At 47.8% G+C, this 20,908-nt stretch overlaps 6 protein-coding genes across 6 annotated transcripts; 3 read left to right on the forward strand and 3 right to left on the reverse strand.

The window, feature by feature from the left end:
- Positions 1-187: 187 nt before the first annotated feature.
- CTRU02_210801 (P-type ATPase) lies at positions 188-4,026 on the forward strand (the record flags this gene model as incomplete). The annotated part of the gene is made up of 2 exons (XM_036721957.1): positions 188-3,555; positions 3,609-4,026. 2 exons carry the CDS (start codon positions 188-190, stop codon positions 4,024-4,026), a joined length of 3,786 nt encoding a protein of 1,261 aa, XP_036586329.1.
- Positions 4,027-4,647: 621 nt separating this feature from the next.
- Positions 4,648-6,187, reverse strand: CTRU02_210802 (fungal Zn binuclear cluster domain-containing protein; the record flags this gene model as incomplete). The annotated part of the gene is made up of 3 exons (XM_036721956.1): positions 4,648-5,793; positions 5,863-6,015; positions 6,122-6,187. The coding sequence occupies 3 exons, from the start codon at positions 6,185-6,187 to the stop codon at positions 4,648-4,650; spliced, it is 1,365 nt and encodes a 454-aa protein (XP_036586328.1).
- Positions 6,188-9,520: 3,333 nt separating this feature from the next.
- Positions 9,521-11,080, forward strand: CTRU02_210803 (tannase and feruloyl esterase; the record flags this gene model as incomplete). Its single annotated transcript, XM_036721955.2, has 1 exon — positions 9,521-11,080. One exon carries the CDS (start codon positions 9,521-9,523, stop codon positions 11,078-11,080), a length of 1,560 nt encoding a protein of 519 aa, XP_036586327.2.
- Positions 11,081-12,767: 1,687 nt separating this feature from the next.
- Positions 12,768-14,239, forward strand: CTRU02_210804 (amine oxidase; the record flags this gene model as incomplete). Its single annotated transcript, XM_036721954.1, has 2 exons — positions 12,768-12,965; positions 13,019-14,239. The coding sequence occupies 2 exons, from the start codon at positions 12,768-12,770 to the stop codon at positions 14,237-14,239; spliced, it is 1,419 nt and encodes a 472-aa protein (XP_036586326.1).
- A 1,216-nt stretch (positions 14,240-15,455) lies between these two features.
- CTRU02_210805 (uncharacterized protein) lies at positions 15,456-16,904 on the reverse strand (the record flags this gene model as incomplete). Its single annotated transcript, XM_036721953.1, has 6 exons — positions 15,456-15,819; positions 15,881-15,976; positions 16,035-16,152; positions 16,214-16,354; positions 16,414-16,645; positions 16,713-16,904. 6 exons carry the CDS (start codon positions 16,902-16,904, stop codon positions 15,456-15,458), a joined length of 1,143 nt encoding a protein of 380 aa, XP_036586325.1.
- A 1,854-nt stretch (positions 16,905-18,758) lies between these two features.
- Positions 18,759-20,674, reverse strand: CTRU02_210806 (uncharacterized protein; the record flags this gene model as incomplete). Its single annotated transcript, XM_036721952.1, has 5 exons — positions 18,759-19,579; positions 19,643-19,852; positions 19,911-20,109; positions 20,199-20,496; positions 20,556-20,674. 5 exons carry the CDS (start codon positions 20,672-20,674, stop codon positions 18,759-18,761), a joined length of 1,647 nt encoding a protein of 548 aa, XP_036586324.1.
- Between the last annotated feature and the right edge of the window lie 234 nt (positions 20,675-20,908).

Below are 20,908 nucleotides of genomic sequence, written 5' to 3' on the forward strand. Positions count from 1 at the left end.
GATTTAAGCGCGAATAATCAGTCAGAAAAGTTTGGGCGAAGGCAAAACACAGGAGACCTTCCTACGGTATGTCATCACAACTCCTTGCGTTGCAAATGTTGACCCAATGATCCAACCAATGTACTAAGATGCACCCAGTGACATATCCTTTTTCCTAGGTCCATTTTTCGAAAGATCAAATCGAGCGATGGACTTTCAAAGGTTATGGAGCAACTTCAGTTCCTTCCTGCGAAGGTCGCCTTTGCCACCATCCCCTAATGGTCGCCATATTCCCATCCGCCTCGGCGGCCACGAGTTGTTGCGAGACGAGCGCCGAGGACGCCCATACATCTCCAATGCCATCAAGACCTCCAAGTACAACGTTTTCGATTTTCTACCAAGACAACTTCTCTATCAATTTTCTCGCCTAGCCAACTTTTACATGCTTGTCATTTCTATCCTCCAAATGATCCCTGGATTCAGCACGACTGGCAAATTCACAACGATTATCCCACTTATCATCTTCTTGTCCATCCTTATCGTTAAAGAGGGGTATTATGACTGGAAAAGGCACCGGCAAGACGTCAAAGAGAACAATAGATTGGCCACCGCTCTTCGTAGTGCTGCGCCTGAAGTGGCACGATCTTTGACGCCAGAAGCTCAGCATGATGCGGCATCGTATCAGTGGACGCAAACAACCTGGAAAGACCTTAAAGTTGGAGATATTGTTTTGCTCGCCAGAGACGATGATTTGCCAGCAGATGTAGTGCTACTTCATGCCGATGGGCAAGATGGCTTAGCATATGTTGACACGATGGCACTAGATGGCGAAACCAGCCTAAAAGCCAAGCAGAGACCAGCAAATCTTTCCAATTGTGGCACTATCGAACAAATCGCATTCTGCAATACCGAATTGCAGACCGAAGATCCAAACGCGGATCTATATCGCTTCGACGGCAAACTTACGACCATGGGCAACACGATACCCCTTACTGTGAATGAAGTAATATATCGCGGTAGCACGATTCGAAACACTTCTCAAATTATTGCCATTGTAATTAACACTGGAGAGGAATGCAAGATTAGGAAGAATGCGAATCGCGACACGAAGCCCAAGCAGCCGGCCCTCGAAGGTCTCACAAATCTTATTGTCCTCTTCCTGATGACATATGTTCTCGTCAGCTCAGCTATTCCTGCGATAGCATATACCTTCTGGAAGAACTCAGAGGAACGCTTCGCTTGGTACTTGTCCGGTGTATCAATACCATTTGCCGATATTTTTGTTGGTTTCATCATTATGTTCAACAACGTCATTCCGCTTTCTCTATATGTTGGCCTCGAAGGTATTAAACTGGGGCAAATGCATCTCATCAGCAACGACTTGGAAATGTACCACCGGGAGACCGATACTCCGGCAGACGTGAACACGACTAACAATCTCGACGACCTCGGCCAGGTCAGCTATGTCTTTAGTGACAAGACCGGAACGCTAACAGAGAACATCATGAACCTACGAAAACTGAGTGTTGCTGGAATTAGCCTGTCACACCTCCAAGAGGACATTTCTGGCGATATTGCTGACGCTACGGATATGACAACCCCCACGTCTAGCGTAACCACACGCAAAATGCTGGACTACATCCGAATGAGGCCCGACTCTCTGCTTGCCGCGAAAGTCACACGTTACATATTGGCAATTGCACTTTGCCATACCTGCTTACCCGAAAAGACAGAAGACGGAGAGCTCGACTTCCAAGCCTCTTCTCCAGACGAGCTCGCCTTAGTAAGGGGGGCTAGAGATCTTGGCTTCCGAGTTACCCAGCGGTCATCCCAATCGATCACCGTGCAGATGCCATACGCCGATGGTAGCAGCTACTCCACTGTCTTCGAGGTTCTGGATGTGATTGAATTCAGTAGCAAACGGAAACGAATGACTATTATCCTGCGTTGCCCGGATGGCAAGCTTTGGCTCATATGCAAAGGCGCCGACTCCATCATCTTGCCAAGACTGAAAAGGGCTCCTGCAGACATGAAGGGCAGTCCTGGTGGTTCGCAAAGGCCTGCCAGCGTGACCAACATGCCGTCCCGCTGGAATTCACGACGATCTAAACAAGCAGACATCTTTGTGGAAACCAGAGAAATGGTTGACCATCCGCTGTCACCCGAAAATGGAAATTTTGGTATTCCTCTTCGGCCACAATCTACATATGGAGGCCAAATGGGTGATGTACAGCGCGATGGATCGTCACAGTTTGGCTTCTTAGATGAATCTGCGATTTCTGACGAGGCAAAAAATATTCGCAAATGCTTCGTCCATATTGACGACTACGCCAAAGAGGGCTTGCGCACATTGGTGTATGCTGAAAAGTATCTTGATCAGCAGGACTACCAAAGCTGGAAGCAACTATATCGCGACGCCGAAACGAGTTTAGACAACCGCCAAAACTTGATCGAAGAAGTCAGTGAGCTAGTAGAACAATCTTTCGATCTCCTCGGCGCGTCTGCTGTCGAGGACAAATTGCAAAAGGGCGTTCCAGAGACCATTGAGAAACTCCGCCAAGCTAGAGTCAAAATCTGGATGCTTACTGGCGACAAGCGGGAAACCGCCATCAACATTGCTCACTCGACACGGCTCATCAGTGCTTCTACATCTCTTTTCGTTTTGGATGTAGACAACGGCAACCTCGAACATCAACTCAACAGTATAACGGACGAGATCCAGTATGGCCTTAGCACGTATTCCTCGGCAACACATCGCACAGATACAGCAATTGTGATTGATGGGGAAACTCTAACAGCCATGGACAATCTGTCAACTGAGCCATTTCGCCGCCTCTTTATGTCGTTAGTTACGAAGGTCGATTCTGTAATCTGTTGTCGCGCATCGCCAGCTCAAAAGGCTCTGCTTGTTACGGCTATTCGCAAAAGCCCGCGACAGAAAAAGTCGGGTTTCCTCTCTTGGCTCAAACCAGGGACCAAGAATATCACACTTGCCATTGGCGACGGTGCGAATGATTTGGCAATGATTTCGGCAGCAAATGTTGGTGTTGGCATTTCTGGCCGCGAAGGGCAGCAAGCCGCCAGGTTAGCCGATTTCAGTATATCGCAGTTCAGGTATCTGTCTCGCCTGATGCTTGTCCATGGCCGTTGGAACTATTACCGCACAACGCGATTTATTCTGGTAACATTTTGGAAGGAGACCTTTTTATACTTCCCTCAGGCACTTTTCCAAGCGCATACCGGAGCAACTGGAACCAGTCTTTACGAACCGGGAAGTCTTGTTTTCGCCAGTTTCTTTACTGGCGCATGCATCTTTGTCATTGGCGCATGGGAGCAGGACCTCAAACCACGCACCCTCACACTTGTCCCGGAGCTTTTCCAATACGGGCAGAACGCTGAAGGATTAAACATGGCTGTTTATCTCAGCTGGTTCTTCAACGCACTGATTGCTGCAACCATCATCTACGCAGGCGCCTGGGGTGGTTATGCTGAAGCCGAGGGTGTTGAGGACGGGCTATACGCGCAAGCAATGCTGACCTTCATCGTGTGCGTCGTCTGGATCAACATCAAGATATTGTAAGTCATCACATTCTTTCTACTTGGATTGACAGTCTTCTAATGGATTACAGAGTTATTGAAATGCACTATAAGACCAAGGTCGTGTTTTACGCTGCCTTGGGTTCTGTTGCTGGCGTGTGGGTTTTCGCCATCATCATTGGAGTAGTGTCGTCTTCAGTTTCGGGGCCTTACTCAATCCGTTACGGTCTTCTTCAAGGGTTCGGTACAGATGCTTCGTGGTGGTCCACGTTCCTCATGGTCCTGGGAGCGTTGACTCTGATGGAATTAACGTTCAAGGCATTTCTTCAGAACCATGCATTGCGTGCTTGGCTGTCGCGTTGCTGGTCATCAAACGACAGATTAGAGCGTAAGGGCGGAGGCGTAAGAGAAGGGTTCTGTGACTGGGAAACCCGGTTATGGCAAGAAATGGAGAAAGACGCCCGCGTACAGGCGGCGCTGGCAGAACTAAGCAACGCACAGAGCACATGATCTAGTAGACCATGGACGCTTTTGTCATTTATTTTGTACATTTGGAGCTTAAAAAGCCTCATCTTAACAGCAGAATATGCTAAATACACAACCATACTGGTAAAAATTACTTTCATCGCCGGTTAGTCAATGGATTTGGTCCCCAACGTGCTGATCATGACTTTGAAAATGGCCCTCATACACTCTGGCTGGTTTTCCGTTCCATTACGAGGGTCACTCTACGAAACAGAAGAGAGCGAATTACCACTGCGAGGTATGGTCGTGACTTGAGCCAAAGCCTAGATACAATTGATCGGATCTGAGCGTCACTTGCGCAATAAGCACAAGGAGCCGACCGAGATAAACATCAAATTCAAAATCTACCAAAGGTTTTCTTTCAAGGAGATCCAATACTATTCTTTATCATGAGTTTACTTTATTTTCAAGTCTGAAAATTATATCGTGTTCGTTTTATAACCCTCTCTTACACGGGCTCTTTTTCCAAACCTCGTAACAAAACTTAGGTAGGGAATGAAATCTGTCTCCCAATCATACTTCGGTGCAATAAAATTTCGTATATTATATAAACATAATTCGTAAAATAACAGTCGTATGCAAATGGGAGAGCTCGTGCTGCTTGCTCTAAGTTTTTCCTATATCCTCAAGTCCTATAACCTCTATCGGCCACCTGGCTAACTCGGCCCATGGTCCCCGATCTACTTGCTCCGAGATAGCGGATATCAGAGACTTTGGCCAGCCACTCAGGTACCAACAGAAAAGCTCGGCCGAATGTATAATCACGCAATAATGCGCAAGTACTACCAACGCTGCAGGATGTCGGCAACGGAGCATGTTCAAGTAATCACTAGATATTACTCCCGGCAAAAGGAATATTGCACGAATCTCCGCGGATACCGTTGAAGCGTCGAAGAAGGATACCTTAGCAATACAGACTTTAAGTGCTCTGATTGTATCAGTGATTGTAATTCTTTCCTTGTTGTCAACCAAACCAAGCTCCAGGACTTCGGAGCTTAAGCGAGATAACCGATCGAATAGGGGTTTTAATGTCGGCCGCACCGCGGATGGCGTCTTGTCGCCTGGACCGTGGTGGAACATCTCTCGCAATGGGCCATTTCGTAAATCATCCTCCGATGTGCGAAGAATTGTGGCCATTCCAATAGTCAAGTTGAATATGTCGAGTATACTGTCGATCGGGGAGAATGAGGGATTGTATTTCTCGTCCACGGGGTAGGTAGCGAAAGCGCTGAAAGTAAGAAATATAGATGACGCGTAGAGGGCGTGACAGTTGGAAGAGGATATCGTTCCAACCAAAGTCCCCCTCATGCCATTTATAGCATTATTCTGATGTTGAGCAGCGTGTAATAGGTAGTTTTGTCGGGAGTTAGGTTCAAGATACGCTAAGTGATAAGCTGAAAAGGCAAGAATTTGATGGAGGAGGAATGGGTAGGACAGAGCTACTCTAGGAATGTCGTATTGTAGGGCCTTCTGAACCAAGGTCGACTGAGCGACAGTTTGGTATGTAATCGAACTATAGTGGTGCATAAGTTCAAGATCCGGGATCCAACCGCTCGCCGGCTCCGACTGGTTGAGGACCGTTAGGAACCGCGAGATGTAAGAAAAAGGGTCCGGTTGCGATGGAGGAGATATCTGTTCTCTCCCGAAGTCGGACCCGCTGTGGTGGTCCCCAACCGCTTCGGTCGCAGATGGTGATGACAAAGTTCCCGGGGACAGAGACCCTGTCTGGTATTCGAAGGCAAATACCGAGGCCTATGAATCCATTTTATCAGCTTCAGGAATGCAGCCGGGTGGTCTCCAAGAATGAAAAGGAAAGCTTACCGGTGGAAATGATTGCGTAGAACGGTGCCCAGGGCTTCCTGACGATCGTTGAGCTCTCGTCGGAGATGAAGGGCTCGATTGCTGTTCCGAGTTCTCCAGACTGCATGGTAACTCGTGGCGGACACATGCAGTACAGGGCTTCTTCTCGTCACACTACATTAAATTTGATTGTTAGCTTGGATCATCTGTGCAAGCAGGAGAGTGGAAAGCTAGGGCTGATGTCAAGAGTAGCTCGATCTGGATTATGATCCTGGTGTACCTTAACTCTTCTTTTCTTGCATCGAGTGCATCCATTCCGCGATTTTCTGTACCCCAAGCGCTTCATGGTCAATGTTTGGCTTTCCAATCCGGACTGCTGCCCGTATTTCGAAGGTAGGATGCGTGTATCCAGGAGGTAGTGTTACCGCCCGAGAACGATAACGACAACGAACGAAGCGTATGTATGTCCAGGGATTTAGGGTGGCAGGGTGGAGTAAAGACTTGGTGGCCTTGGAGTATGCACTTCAGTTCATACCAATATTTCTCAATTCCAGTGATCTGCGGCCAGGTTTGTGAGTTTTTGTCATGCGCTCTGTAGTTTGCAGTTGCTCATCTCGTCCGAGTAAGCCTACAACGAATGTGTTGATTGAAGGTCACGTTAAGGCTCGGCTAGAGCTTGGGTGGGTGTAATCTGGTGTAAAGAGCGCAAAGCGGGTGCAAGCTTTAGTAAGAAGAGGGGACCTCTTGTATATGTAAATATCGGCTTGCAATCTGTGGGTTAGTCCGGATCTAAACCTGTTTCCACGAAAGGCATGAAGGTTAAAAACAACTGCCAATCTGTTCCCCTGCCCTGGCAAGGCTTCGTGTTAAAGAGATGAACAAGGTATAGGGGTGGAAGGAAAGGGAGAAAGGCAGGGGAGAAAGGCGAACTGAAGAAGCGAAAAAGGGAAGCTTCCTGTGCTTCTCAAGTTCCCCAATGTCCAAACTGTACGTAACGAGGGTAAATACGTTAGTGACTGACTCGCGTCAAACGTCTCCACCCCCTGGCGTTCCACATCCCATCTTACTAGTATTGAAGTATGTACAGGTCACCAACGTGGCGATCAGACTGTGCTTGGTAAAAGTAGTAGTAGCGTGGGTATGGACGAAGCGTCCAGTGGGATGTCGTATCCGCTTGGCTTTCTCCTCAAGGCTGGACTCGCTAATGCAGTGATAGCTTTCCATGCACTGAGCTGTAGAAAACCAATGCTTGCAATCGTCGATGAGGCTTCGTGCGAAGACGATAGCTAGTAGGCATGACAGAAATTGTGGCGCAGGGGCTCGAAAGGCTGAGATTTTGTGGATTTGGTAAAAGTTTCACAGATCAACTCATGCCACATATTCAAACCAGACTCCGGTCGTTGGATAATGATTGTCCTTCCCGATGGCTGTCTGAAAATTAGTATCTAAGCCTCAATGTTGCGATGCCGGATCATCCGTTACTTTCCAGGCTAAATCTTCTTGTTAACGCATGCTGATGCACTAGGAGAACCCGTAGACCCTGAACTAGAAGGGAAGGGTAACCTATTAGGCACATGAAAAAGGTAATAATAGTTACGGCAGCCCGGACTACAATGTAATCTTGGCGCAATTGGTATGTGCCGGGCCACGTGTAATGGAAGCAGAGGTATGGGTGCGCCATGGCCCAGCGAATCTCGCCTTACCTTCTGGTCGAAACAGGGTTTAGGGAAGGGCTTTACACACTAACGCAAAACGGAACCCGAAAACGAGGCGCTTTCGCAAGTACGCTGTCGGGCGACAAGGTTTATTCTTCTCCTCTGCATTCAAAGCCCGGCCCAGTTTGACATGATGAAGAAAGAAAATATCTTCTCACTCAAGTCCACGAGCCTTGCGCTGTTTCAGTAATGGATAGCGCTGTCCCCATTACATAGGTGAAACTAACAAGCAATACTTTACACAATGCTCAAGCCATAGGCTAAAATCTCTAGCCATTTGCTTCCAGAGTAGGTAGGCCTTGAACAAAAAAACGTCGAAAGAGTTACCGCTGTAGTGAAGCCATGTATGGAGCCTGAATGCATTTGGTCTCGTTCTTTTTTTTAACATCCTTGACACAAGTCTTTTATTCCAGTAACTTAATGCAGATAGGGTCAGAGTTGATTTAATTTGCTTCTTTCTTGTCCTCGTTATTATTCTCGTCATTTTCACATTGGAAGCTACATTTGTCAGTTGAAACACCCAACTTTCGTTTAAGCCAATACACTCGCTTCAACATCACTATATCCCTTGTATTGGACAATCTGAACCCTCTCTGCAATGATGTCCATGATCTAAATGGTAGGTTGAGAGTGACACGCAACGCATCAAGCGATGCATGCCGTCCCGCTGTAATAAACTATTTGTAAGTGGCTTGCCTTGTGATTACTATAAAAGATTGTGGTGAATTCGATGCGTAAATGATGAATATCCTCCCTCGTCGGGAGTGTAATGGCTATTGGCATCTTTGCTCTTGGCTTTTGAAAGCAGTCCCCGTTACCAATTAAGACAGAGACTTTCCTGACGGTGGTATTGTTGACAGTTCTACTACTGGATTCGCCCCTAACACTGCATTGGTAGCAACGTTAAGAGAAAAAGCACCAAAGCTTGCCTCACCAATGAACAGGCGGAACGGGCGGCAGTTGTATGTTGACGGGCGCCGCTAGGGTAGGTGACCGTCTCTACGTTTGATTCAACATTCCTGGTCAAAAGCTGACTTGGGGCTGATGATTAGAAAGCTGTTGGTTCTTTAAGCTCTTACAACTGTCATGGCCAATACTGAAGCTTTGGCTTGTGTTACTTAGTTCTGTCGATAAGCAACTCGACGGTAAGGGAGTAGAAGCTGATCCCTCTTCTATACATTTTTGATTACTTTTCCTTCTCAAGTAGGCATGGGGACTAAGAACGAGACGAGGTTTATCAGTAAAGCCTGAGTAATTGAGATAAGCAGCTATTTCGATAGTGAATTCCTCTTAAGTGACCGTGGCTCAATTGTTTTTTACCTCATATTTTCCAATAAGTTCCCAAACGAATGGAAATGCCGCTTTGGCTCCATAAGTTTAGTGCCAACGGCTTGGTTGTTCAGTGTTGCAAAGGGGTCCGGATCAACAGTCCCAGGTCGGCTTCAATGGCTATCCGGGAGATCCAATCTTGCAGAATTGGCCAATCATGAACATCCCTCGGCTAGTAGCAGGAAACTACCATTTTGATGCCGGAAATTGTGCATGCCCATCACTCAGGGGGCCGTTTACCCCGCGTAGCATCTGGCAGACGCCCCTCTGTTGAAGTAACCATCTCCGCATACTCAACTCCAGAATCCCCAACCCTAGTTCGGCAGGTGATCGAACACATCGCCTTTACCCCACGGTTTACTAGGACATTTCTGCCAAGTCTGCATTTGCGTTGTAACCAGTGAATAAAGGACCAACCAGGACTTCATCCGTCTGTGGGTCTCCGAACCAAGAGCCCAGCTACAAGCACGGTTGCGGATTCTACCAAATCTGTGGATAAGCACGGTAGCAGATCACGGTAATTGAGTATGGGGAAACAGCAGGTATGTCTTTAAGACAATAAATAGGTACACGATAGTATGAACTTCTTCATTTGCAACAAACGTAAAAACTGCATCGTAACCATCATCGCAGACATGAAGGGTTTTCACCTGTCTCTGTTGCAAGCCTTTCTCGCAGCCGGGTCTGTTCATAGCTCGACCGTTGACCAATGTGAATCATTGGCAAGCAGGTTAAATCTCCCGAGTACAACAGTTTACGAGACGAGTTTCATTTCAGCAGGAACCAATATATCGTTGCCCAACAACCATCCATCATGCGCCATTCCATTTCAGGTTTCCGACGTTGACATCTGCCGCGTTGTTTTCCTCACCACCACTGGACCGATGAGCAACGTATCTCTTGAAGCGTGGCTCCCATTAGAATGGAGTGGGCGATTCCTGGGTACCGGAAATGGCGGCATGAACGGCTGTATCAAATACGGCGACCTGAATTACGGCGCATCGCATCAATTTGCTACCATTGGCACTAACAATGGCCATGACGGTATTTCTGGTTCGCCATTCTACAAAAACCCTGGAGTCATTGAGGATTACGCCTACCGTTCTGTGCACCTCGAGGCTGAACTGGGCAAAGCGATCGTTGAGGAATTCTATGGAAAGAAGCATACAAAGGCTTACTACCTCGGATGCTCCACGGGAGGCAGACAGGGCTTCAAGGAGGCTCAAACCTTTCCAGAGGACTTTGATGGCATCGTCGCTGGCGCCCCAGCATTCGACCTCATCGCACTCATGTACTGGACAGGCCAGCTTTTTGTCAAGACCGGGACTAACACAGACTCGAGATTCCTTTCCGCTGCCCAGTGGGAGCTGGTTAATGCAGACATCTTGAGACAGTGCGACGGATTGGATGGCCTTGTGGATGGAATTCTTGAAGATCCAAGTCTTTGTCAATATCGGCCCGAAGGGCTCATTTGCTCTGATGGTGCAACTGGGACCTGTTTGAGCGGAGAGCAGGCTGCTACAGTTCGGGCTATGTTCTCTCCAGTCTACGGCTTGGAAGGCCAATTCATATACCCTCGACTACAACCTGGATCGAACGCAACAGACCGACTACTTAATGGTCAACCTCACCAATATCCCTTGGACTGGTGGCGGTACGTTGTCTACAACGACACTGATTGGGATCTTTCGACACTAAGCCCGCAAGACTATGTGGTGGCTTCGCAGCAAGACCCATGGAACGTTTCGACCTGGGAAGGTGATCTGTCCGCGGCAAAACAAAGCGGTGTGAAGATTTTGCACTATCACGGCTTGCAAGACAACGCGATCAGCAGTGACAATTCAGAGAGATACTACAACCATGTGTCGCGAACCATGAGCCTTTCGTCTACAGATCTCGATGAGTTTTACCGTTACTTTCGGATTTCTGGCATGGCGCACTGCCGTGGTGGTACGGGCGCCAGCATGATTGGTGGCAATCCGGAGACGCTGGCGTCATATGATCCGGATTCCAATGTGTTGTCAGCTATTGTTCGGTGGGTTGAGGAAGGCATTCCGCCCGATTACATCCTTGGTAGTCGGTTGACGGCAAATGGGGAGGTCGACCTGCAGAGAAAGCACTGTAAGTATCCTGCTCGAAACGTGTTCAAGGGCCACGGAGATCCTGCGAAGCCCGATAGCTGGGAATGTGTCTAAAGCATAGATGAGCAACTTTTTAAGCGAGTTCTATACCGGGAGCTCATTTAGATTTCACCCAGAGACTTTGTCTTATGGGAGAGGCTGAATTTTAGATAGGAAGTTAAGGAATAAAAGGCTGTATTTATCGGCTAGGAATCAGTCAAGATCAAGCTTAAATGACTATCCCATCATATGAAGCATGGCAAGCTTTCCGTCTATTATGTTGACTAGGAACAGTAAGAAAAACGCTCTCAAGTTAACATCCAACTTTTTGAAACCACTTAAACCCCAGCCTACGATGTACAAGTTCCCTCCATGGAAGACTCAAAACCGAGATAAACAGATGTATCAAAGCACTTAAATAACTCAACGATTTCTTAAATGGTGAGATGGATGTTGATGCACACAGTGGTTGGACACATGTGCTAACGTCTCTTGGAGCTGCAAAACGCGTTGTTTGCAGCAGAGCTCTCAACCAGCTTTTCTGGCATATCAAGCAAATGAAATCTAGGTCACCTGCTTTGTATCTGATGTTCGCATTGATTTAACGGTGCCCGTTGGTGTACTCCCGGACAAAATTTATAGGTCAGAGTAACATCAATGTCAACTGTTGACAACAGTCGTAGTTAGAGTGGCCTTCTATGAAGTAGAATGCTATCTCCCCTTTGGCCCAGCTAAGTGCGAGTATCGGGGTAATGAATTTAGACAACCTGACTGCTTGAACCTTAGGACTGGGATAAAACGAAATGCACATTCCAGCCCTTGCACCTCAGGTGGCGTGGTCTACATGCGTTGATGGTGTATTATCGATGTAGTTGACATTGATGTGGAGACATTGAACAAATCTTCACGTTTATTGATGGTGCCAGACAAGAGATTCCCTGGGTTTGCAAAAATACTACCTATCCATGCATGAAAAGGTCAGGCTAAGCCATTACAACCCCGCCGATTCTCCTATTCAATTTGGATCCTTTTCCTACTCGACCAATAACCAAGACCCATTACCATGGACAGACAGGCCCAAACCGACATGCTCTAGGTTCTCAATGTCATAGCCCTGTGTCGTAAGCCATGTATAAGGAAATGGGGGGCGACGATGGTTTAGTAGTATGGCGTTGACAGGGTGCAACAACATGGCACTTTGGCAGCTCATATTCTTCATTTTCCGCGCAGTGATCTATCTATTGCCTAATTTCCAGCTGCCTAATACTCTTGCTGATGTGATGCTTTCATCCGTCGATGAGTCCAACCAATTCCTCTTCGCAAGCTTTTCGGTTTCTATCAAAACTCATCTTTTCCACACCCATGATCTTTAGCCCTGGTCAGCTTCGGAGCCAGGATGTCGGCAACTCCACGGTCCCCACCTGGATAAACAGGGAGATGATCCTCCTCGGCGCCACGGATGCCAACCGCCTCAGTAGTCCATGGCACACGCTAGATCCTGCAGGGGAAATTTCCAAGCATGCATGTAGCATCATGTTTGGGTCGACGCTGAGCATATCGCATGCAGAGACAACGTCCCTTGCGTCTATTGGCCCCCAAATAAATAGATTCACATGACCATGTTCTCAGCTTGGCTCTTGACCTTTGCCTCCCCATCGCTCTCCTCCTCGTTGCGAACCACCAGGAAGAGACCTGCGGCCGCAAACTGTCGGGTCCCATTCTACTGTCCATCCTTCAGGTCAAATTATATTTCCTACTTGCCATGTCTGGTCGTCTTGTCGTCTTCTTTGGCGCTCTGTCAATTGTGGCAGCGGGTGCCATCCCCGACAGCGCTGCTGCAACTGTCATTGAGAAGGATGTCGTGATTCTAGGTGGTGGAGCGTCAGGCTCCCACGCTGCTGTCAGGCTTCGGGAGGACTACAACAAGACGGTCGTGGTTGTCGAGAAGCAGAACCGCATTGTGAGCTCAGTTCGACGGAGTTCCTACCGACAAGTGACTTACAGTTTAAACAGGGAGGCCATGTTGGAACTTTTGACGACCCCGAGACGGGCAACTCTTACGACTACGGCGTCAACTCATACACTGATTACCCCGGCGCTCGCGAATTTGTTGCACGTTTGAACGTTTCTGTTCAGACACCCTCACGATTGGCTCTGACTACCAGCTACGCCGATTTCAGGACGGGCAAGTTGACAAACTATTCGCTGCCTGCCTCAGCCGATATCAGCGCCGCGCTGAGGACTTACATCGAGCTTGCCGAAAAGTATGAGGATATGATCCTACCCTCCTATGCGAAATTTCCCAAGATCAACGAAACCATTCCTGAAGATCTGACCATGCATTTTGCCGATTTCGTCAAGAAGTACAAGATCGAGGCTGCCGTCCCTCGAATCTTCCAAGTCACCGGCTTGGGCATGGAGGAGTTTCCTAACCAGTTGACCATATACGTCATGCAGGTTTTTGGTGCTCCTCTGGCCCGGTCGCTCCTGGGAATCATCGGATCTTTTGTACCCGTCTCTAGGAGGAACCAGGAGATCTATGATTCGATTGCCGATCTACTTGGAGAGGATATCCTTTACTCCTCGACCGCTATCAAAACTGTTCGCACAGACGAGGGTGTTGAGGTCCTTGTTCGCAGCGCCCAGAAGAAACATACTCTGATCCGAGCCAAGAAGCTCATCATCTCTTTTGAGCCCACCCTCGATAACCTCAGGGGTATTGATATCGACACCAAGGAGACTGCCGTCTTCGAGAAGTGGTTATGGTCGACAGTTCACGCTGGCATTATCTCGCACCCGTCCCTACCTGCTCTGCGCTCTTACACCAACACCGACGTGACCAAGTGGCAATCTCTCCCCGACCTCCCCTTCGTTGGCCGCTTTGACTACCTCGGAGATGATAACTACCGCGTTCTAGTTGGTGGCGCTGCAGGCTTCGATATTCGTGAGGCGCAGAACCTTATGAAGAAGTCCCTTCATCAGCTCTCAGCTGCTGGCACCATCCCTGATCTTGGAGATGAACCCATCAAGATTAAGGCGTGGGCGGACCACGGCGCCATGCAACTCCACGCGTCCGAGACAGACCTTAAGGCCGGCTTCATCCCTAAGCTTTACGAGCTTCAGGGACGCAAAAGCACCTACTTCACTGGCGGCGCGTGGACTGCGCAGTTCACTACCATCTTGTGGGAGTATAACAACCAGTACCTCTTGCCTAAGCTGCTGGCAGAGTTCTAGAAGTAACACAAGTCAAAGAGTGACAGAGATTAGTCAAAGCAACTATTAGTCAATAAATTTAATCCACACAGTTGCAAGACACGACTGAATCTAAGGCCAAGATCTATTTCAATGACGTTATACGTACAGTGTACTCGTCCACCTTAAGGCATCAACTTTTTTCCCTGCATCCATTGATCCGTAGGTCCCCAGCATGTGCTGGATGAGCACAACAAGAAATACCCGGGCTGCCCTCAGGCCAACAAGATATCTCGTGCTCCTGTCAGCGCCGGAGCCAGGGGCGGAATTGCCAGCTCCCACAGGATCACTTCCTAGACCAACATCAAGTTACATCCAAATTGGGGCTGACTCCGCCGTAGTACGTGCGTCCCGTCCGGGGTCCCGCTGAAGATCCCGGCACCAAGCCCCCGTTCACTTCGGCCGAGGCAGAAGCACAGAATACGGGCCAACAGGAAAGCCACTCGGTCGACACCGGTCAGTCACACCAGGGATCGGCGCGGAGAAAAGCTCCGTTTCTGTAGCCTAGACCCAGAGTATTATCAGACCACAAACCGGGGCCTTGCGCACAAACGAAGTGGCCCTAACGGGTTCTCCCAGCTCGATAGTGAATCCGATCCATCAAATCAAGGATTTGGGTTGTTGTTTGATTGGAGTCGTCCTGAATATTGACATGATGCCGATGATCAAATCATGTAAAGGTTTGACATGATAAGTGGGTGGCTACAACGTAGCTCAGTGTCGTTGAGTTTTGAGCGCCAAAGGCGCATAATATCTTGATTGGGGGCCCACCTTTCCCGAGCCGAAATTACGGACGGGAGGTTAAAGGTTTAAATCCTAAGCTAATTGTCTAATTTTTTCTTCTTTTCTTAGTCCGGCGGCTTGAGAATTCCCAACATCTCTTCTAGTTCATCATCTAGATCAGATTTAGTTAACTGATCAGCTTCCTTTGTTGTCTGAAACTGATCGATGGGCGGCTTATATCGCCTTGATTCGCCACAATGGTTTGGGTCTTTTACCTGGCTGGTTTTGAAGTGGATACAGTCTCGGTTGTCATGCTCTACAGGGTTTGAACAGCAACTGAAATTAACAAAGAAGAGTCCAGCTGGAGTGGATCAGGATGTAGTTGAAGATGTCCCGGTTAAGCGAACCATTTGTGTTGGAAGGAATCAGCAGGCAGGGGCAGTCCGACAGCCCCCCGGCTTTCTCGTGCCGATCTTTACCTCACAGTCACCTCGGTGGTCTTGACAATTCCCTTCAAGCCGTGGCTCTGGCCAGAATCCAGGATCCTTTCCTCGCTCCCTGCTCCGTCACGGGTGGCGTTTTTGTAAAATTCGGCCGTAGTCGTAGTCTCTCCCTTGGTATTGCTCAGGGCGCTGTCGCTGTCCCCTAGGTTATCCAGCTCGTATTGATCTCTTGGACCTTGCGTTTGGTTTGTGCCCTCGCCAATTCTGGTCCTTCGAGACTGATCGCCGTAGGTTTCGTGTGTGTAGTCGTCGTACGAGGACAGTTTCAGCATACGGCTGACCAGAGGTTTCAATGCTGGTGCGCAAGCTGCAACTATTCCGGTTTGCAGTTGAAGACTGTTTGCAGACGCTTCAGTACATAATGGGAAGAATATGTAGGAATCGATGTCAAACTTACAATCCCCAGAATTGAATACCCTGTTCAAAGGTCTTGTCCTTATCTGCGCCCATTGCAAGTTGATAGAAGGCTTTCACTATACCTAGGCCGACAGCACTGTGTCAAGGTTAGTGTTTTCGTTCTGGTTAATAATGCAATGGGTTTTGAAGCTCACAAATATCCGAGACTCAGAATTCCAATCACGTATAACCGCACCTTGCGTTTCATCTGGAGATTCCAGACCAGAGGAATCGGCAACGTAGCGAGAACAACATCAGTGACGATGTTTAGAGCTATTAATGGCGTCAGTAAGATACTCGATCTTCAACAAGTTAGCTTGAAGGATTTACATACCCGTGTTCATGACGCCTAGACGGATGAACAAGTCCAAAGGCCAGCACCTTGGTTTCAGACTTTTATCCCAGAATCCTGCTGTTGGTTGGCAGTAGAACGTGAATGTGAAAACACCACTACCGGACTGGATGAAGGTAATAACTGTTATGGTCCAAGGTAAGCTTCAGTATACGCTCATCAGAACCATCATAAGTGCCTACCAATTGTTGCCCACAAGGCCCAGGTATACCATTTATTTCCCCCTAATCGGAGTAAATTCAGACCAATGGAGATCTTAAGAAACATCATGGACAGAGCTGCGGAGAGTACTGATTGAAACCATCCAGCGTGTTGGAATTTTACATAGTCGTCCTTGTCGATCGTCAAGAAGTGCTTGCCTAGACCGTAGTGTGCCTGGATCACAAACACGATCCAGCCGCAAACAGCACATATCTGATATTAACACTCTGTTAGCTTTAATAATGTGAATTCCTAGCTCAGACGCACGAATGTAACTTACGGCACACAGGCACATGACCCAATCATCCCACCCAGGTGCTTTGATCATCCATATCCTGGCGTACAACCTCAAGCAAACACTGGTCATTGCCAAAACGTGAAATATAGTCACAACGGCCATGATTCTCTCAGTGTTGCTTTCAGCTGCCCATTCTGGGTCCAATGGCTGAGTGGCTGTTGCGTTGGTAGCCATTACTGATTCCCCGAAAAAGAATTGAACGCATCGGGTACTCGATTTTGTAGTGGCTGGTTGTGGAAACAGTGCTATTTAACTGGGCCGACAGAGAGATGTTCCCTACTAGACTATATATTACAAACGTTCGTTTAAGCCCCTTCATCAGACATGGGGGCCAAAGAAGATAAACGCATCTTTACGTTCCAGAAACCTGGTTCAGGTTCGACCTTTCCTTCACATCTTGCCCTATCCACAGAATGTGACTGGGACAAGATACCAGTAGTGGCTAAGCATATCCTTTACATAAGTTATAAAATAATTCACGCTCTCAGGGCTCTACATTAGTGCTACCACATTTTGAAGCTTTCTCCCAGGTTTTGACACCAGAAGCATGATAGTATAGAGCTCTAAGCCGTCATTGATCAGCCGGACGAGGTTTCAGTGGAGATTTAAGGTTGGCTGGCGCCTGTTGATGCATTTTGGAGCCCTTCCAAAGTCCCCGGTCACCGGTAATGTCGTTTGCTTCCTGATACTCTAATATGTACCACCTAACCCAAAGTAGGTGAGAATTTAAAGAGAACTGACATGGGACTACTGACCTCGCGATTGGCCTGTCTCCAGGCCCCTGCACGAAATTTGATGCAGTCAAGAGCCAAATCCCGGGCCTCGGCATGCGGGCTAACTCCAAAGTTACAATGTTGATATGGCGAATGTGACTAACAAGGGCGCCATTTTGTGATCGAGTACCAGAGGCGGACAGGGGGCATGGCCCCTGGGGGTCGGAACATGGACCAAGTTCCCCCGGGCGGACCGCAGCCGAGCCTTCCTTTACCGGGGTCATTTTGGGCAGGATTGCTGACTCCGTAGATTCTCAAGAGAGTCAACTGGACGGTGGAAGTGGATTATTTGACGGGGTCAACTAGTGTTGCTGTGGGCAAGATTCGTCTTCCTTTTGAATTCCGAACGGCCGACTATGTTGCTATCCTTGATATAGTTCTCCGGTGTTTCCTTGTGCATATCTCGACCAGGCTATGCAGAGTGATAAAAGTCTATGTTAACTACTAGGTCACCTAAAGATCAGCTTTGACGCTTAATCGCGATAAAATTTAGAGTGGATGATACCATACCTTAGCAACTATTTTATTGCCTCACGTGGGATTGTCACTTCCTAGTAGCTTCAAATAACGAATAAGAGAGGACAAATGGTTTAATATGGTTCCATAATGCCAGATTGGCATATGATATTGAGCGTCTTTCATACTTTAAGACGACATAACAATTGTATTTCTGACCTTTTCTGTTTATTCTTTCATCAAGGAACTACTACATCTATTACTTTGCAGGCCAAGTTCTAGATATGAGACAGGCATCATAAATAAGGTCAACTGTTTATTTGAGAGTTCCCAATCAATGCTCCAACTCTACTAGCTTTAGAGTGAGGGAAGAACGAGATTCATACATACCGGTGATATTTGGAACAACGTGTTTGAATCAACCGACGCGTACCAAATGTGCATCTGTGAGGGGGACGAAATGGTGTTGCAATAACTTTTATGATGCTTTTAGTTAGGTCACGATGATCAGTCAATCACTTAAAGCTATCTCAAACGGCTATGGCATTTTGTCGGCTGGCTTGTTATCAGTGTACCTACGGATCATAGTGGCGTTAAGAGTAAGATGCTCTGTTAACCGGGCTCTCCTAACAATATCGAATTTGCGGCTCTTGCTGGTTCATAATAGTCTTTCGGGATGGTACTATTATTACCGGTATCAAGTCTGGATGGGGGAATTAGGAGAAACACAAACAAGAGCATCGAATTCCATATGTACTTGGACTAATTAAGACTAGCAATTGGAAGATAGGGTTATAAACTACAACAAAAACGATTCTGCATCTTCTGGAAAATCCACACCATCCTCAACCTCATCCATTTCCAGTATACTGCTATCAGGAAGCCAACGGCTCCCATAAAGGCTGGTTGACGGGTTGTTTAACAAGACCTTAAGAATTAGATGAGGCCGTCTTCGGTTCAGCTCAATGACTAAGTCCCGCAGAAAGAAAACCAGGTGCTCAAATCCTTCGGCAAAAGGTCCCTCTTCCATCCAGGAAACTCCGTCGATTATCACAAATACCGCCTTCCCAATTGCTGCAGAGAGTAAGATGCGGAAGAGTGCGCAAAGAGCACCAGTCCGTCGCTCTTTTAGGGCATCTACAAACGTTAAGTCGATCTCAGTGAGGTCAACATCTTCCTGAGGAACAGAATTCATGAGCTGCGCATTGAGGTAGCGAAGCACCTCGCTTGACCCGGCGTGGGTGTGGTCGAGTTGCGAGCTCTTCTGGCCACATAGATAGAGAAGCGGCAAGCTCCGATCCGATTGCATACCAACACTCTGGTAGAGTATACAAGAGAGAATTGTGAGAGGGGAAGTTGCCTCCTGCTCTGCGTTGAGTTGCATTCGGCCGTTGACAAATAATATTTGAGACGTATCTGACTGGAGCCATGTAACAAATTTGTGATTCCTTAAGATGCAGAGGGCATGACTAATCAAATTTGGAGGGCAAACGTTTTGAGCGTCCAGTATGGCGGTATCCATCTCCTTTCGCAAGGCATGGTTGTCGACATCGATGATGCCCCTTAGCTGGTTGAGAGTGATGAAGGAAGGTTTGAATATCATGACAGACTGAGGATTCTCTGCACCGCATTGGAGTTAGCATCACAGATTTTAAGCTCTGCTTCAAAATTTTGGATACTTACCATAACTCCATTTGGCATACGAAAGTAGACTGTTCAGGTGGGTTTGCAGAGTCTGAATCGCTTTATACTGTTGGCCGATCTTCTTATGCAAGTTCACCTGGACAATTTCACGAAACTGTACGACCTTGTCTTCGATATTTCTCTTGATGGAGTTCTCTTCCAGGTCTCTGCCGAAGGTTGCGGGGAGCAACAATGACTTGAACGCACGCTCTAACTCCAAGGTAAGCCATAGCCGTAGAGTTTCATCTTTAGATAATATTCTTCGTACCAACTGCCGACTTATCAATCCATATAAGCATCCCCTCAACGGCATCAAGTATGCCGATATAGAGATCTTCCGCTGCGTTCCATACTTTGGGGTCGTCGTCGTAGATGTCAACGTATGCTTCTGTCTGTCCCACGATTTCTGGCAAACTCTCCAAACAACCTAGAATCTTATTTCTAACCTCGTCGAGACGCCGGGCTGCCTGCACTTGTCATTAGAATTGGGTGATTAATAAAATTACCACGAATGCAAGTCACAAGATGAGTTCAAAACCACTTGGGATTTACGTACGGAAAACACAAGCGTTAACGCCCCGCAGAGAATGCCGGTAAATTCACCATTCGGCAGAAAAGCCATTAGCATCTCCAAATTGGAAGCGCCCTGCTGCAGCGATCGCCCAGCCGCTCTAAACGGATTTCGGCGCCATTTAACTTTCTCTGCGTCCTGTTCAATGGCGTCTGAGGCCATGGACCTCACGTCTTCCCAGCGGAACTGCCGGTTGACGTCGAATCTCGCTAGCTCTCCGCGTTTGGTGTGTTTGACGAACGTGTTGACGAGATTCTTGAAGGACCTCGTCCTTTCCTGAGCCCTACAGTCATAGTCAGGGTTGGAGTCTAGTACGGTCAGGTTTGATCGATTTCCACTCACTTCTGCGAAGCTTGCTGTTGTCGTCTCTTCTCGGTAAACTTGTTAGTTGCCGAAATTTGCCAGCTTGGATCGATCTGGGGAGCTCTAATCTCCATGAAAGCGTCTACGTATGCAGCCATGGTAGAATAGCTCTTTGGTCATTCCGTTTGGCTAACCTGTACGAAAATTTTCAACAGATGCTGGATGATTATCTGATCATCCAACTGGCGAGGCTGAGGAGGTGACTGTCGTCATTGCCGCTGTTTGTTAAAATGGTGGGGGTAAGATTAGATTAGTCTCACACAACGCCAAGCATCAGTTACAAGGGAAGGAGGAAGCACTAACATTGATTGGAATATAGCCGGCACTGCATA

Source organism: Colletotrichum truncatum, assembly GCF_014235925.2.
Source record: "Colletotrichum truncatum strain CMES1059 chromosome Unknown Contig_0007, whole genome shotgun sequence".
In the NCBI taxonomy this organism is placed as follows: Eukaryota; Fungi; Ascomycota; class Sordariomycetes; order Glomerellales; family Glomerellaceae; genus Colletotrichum; species Colletotrichum truncatum.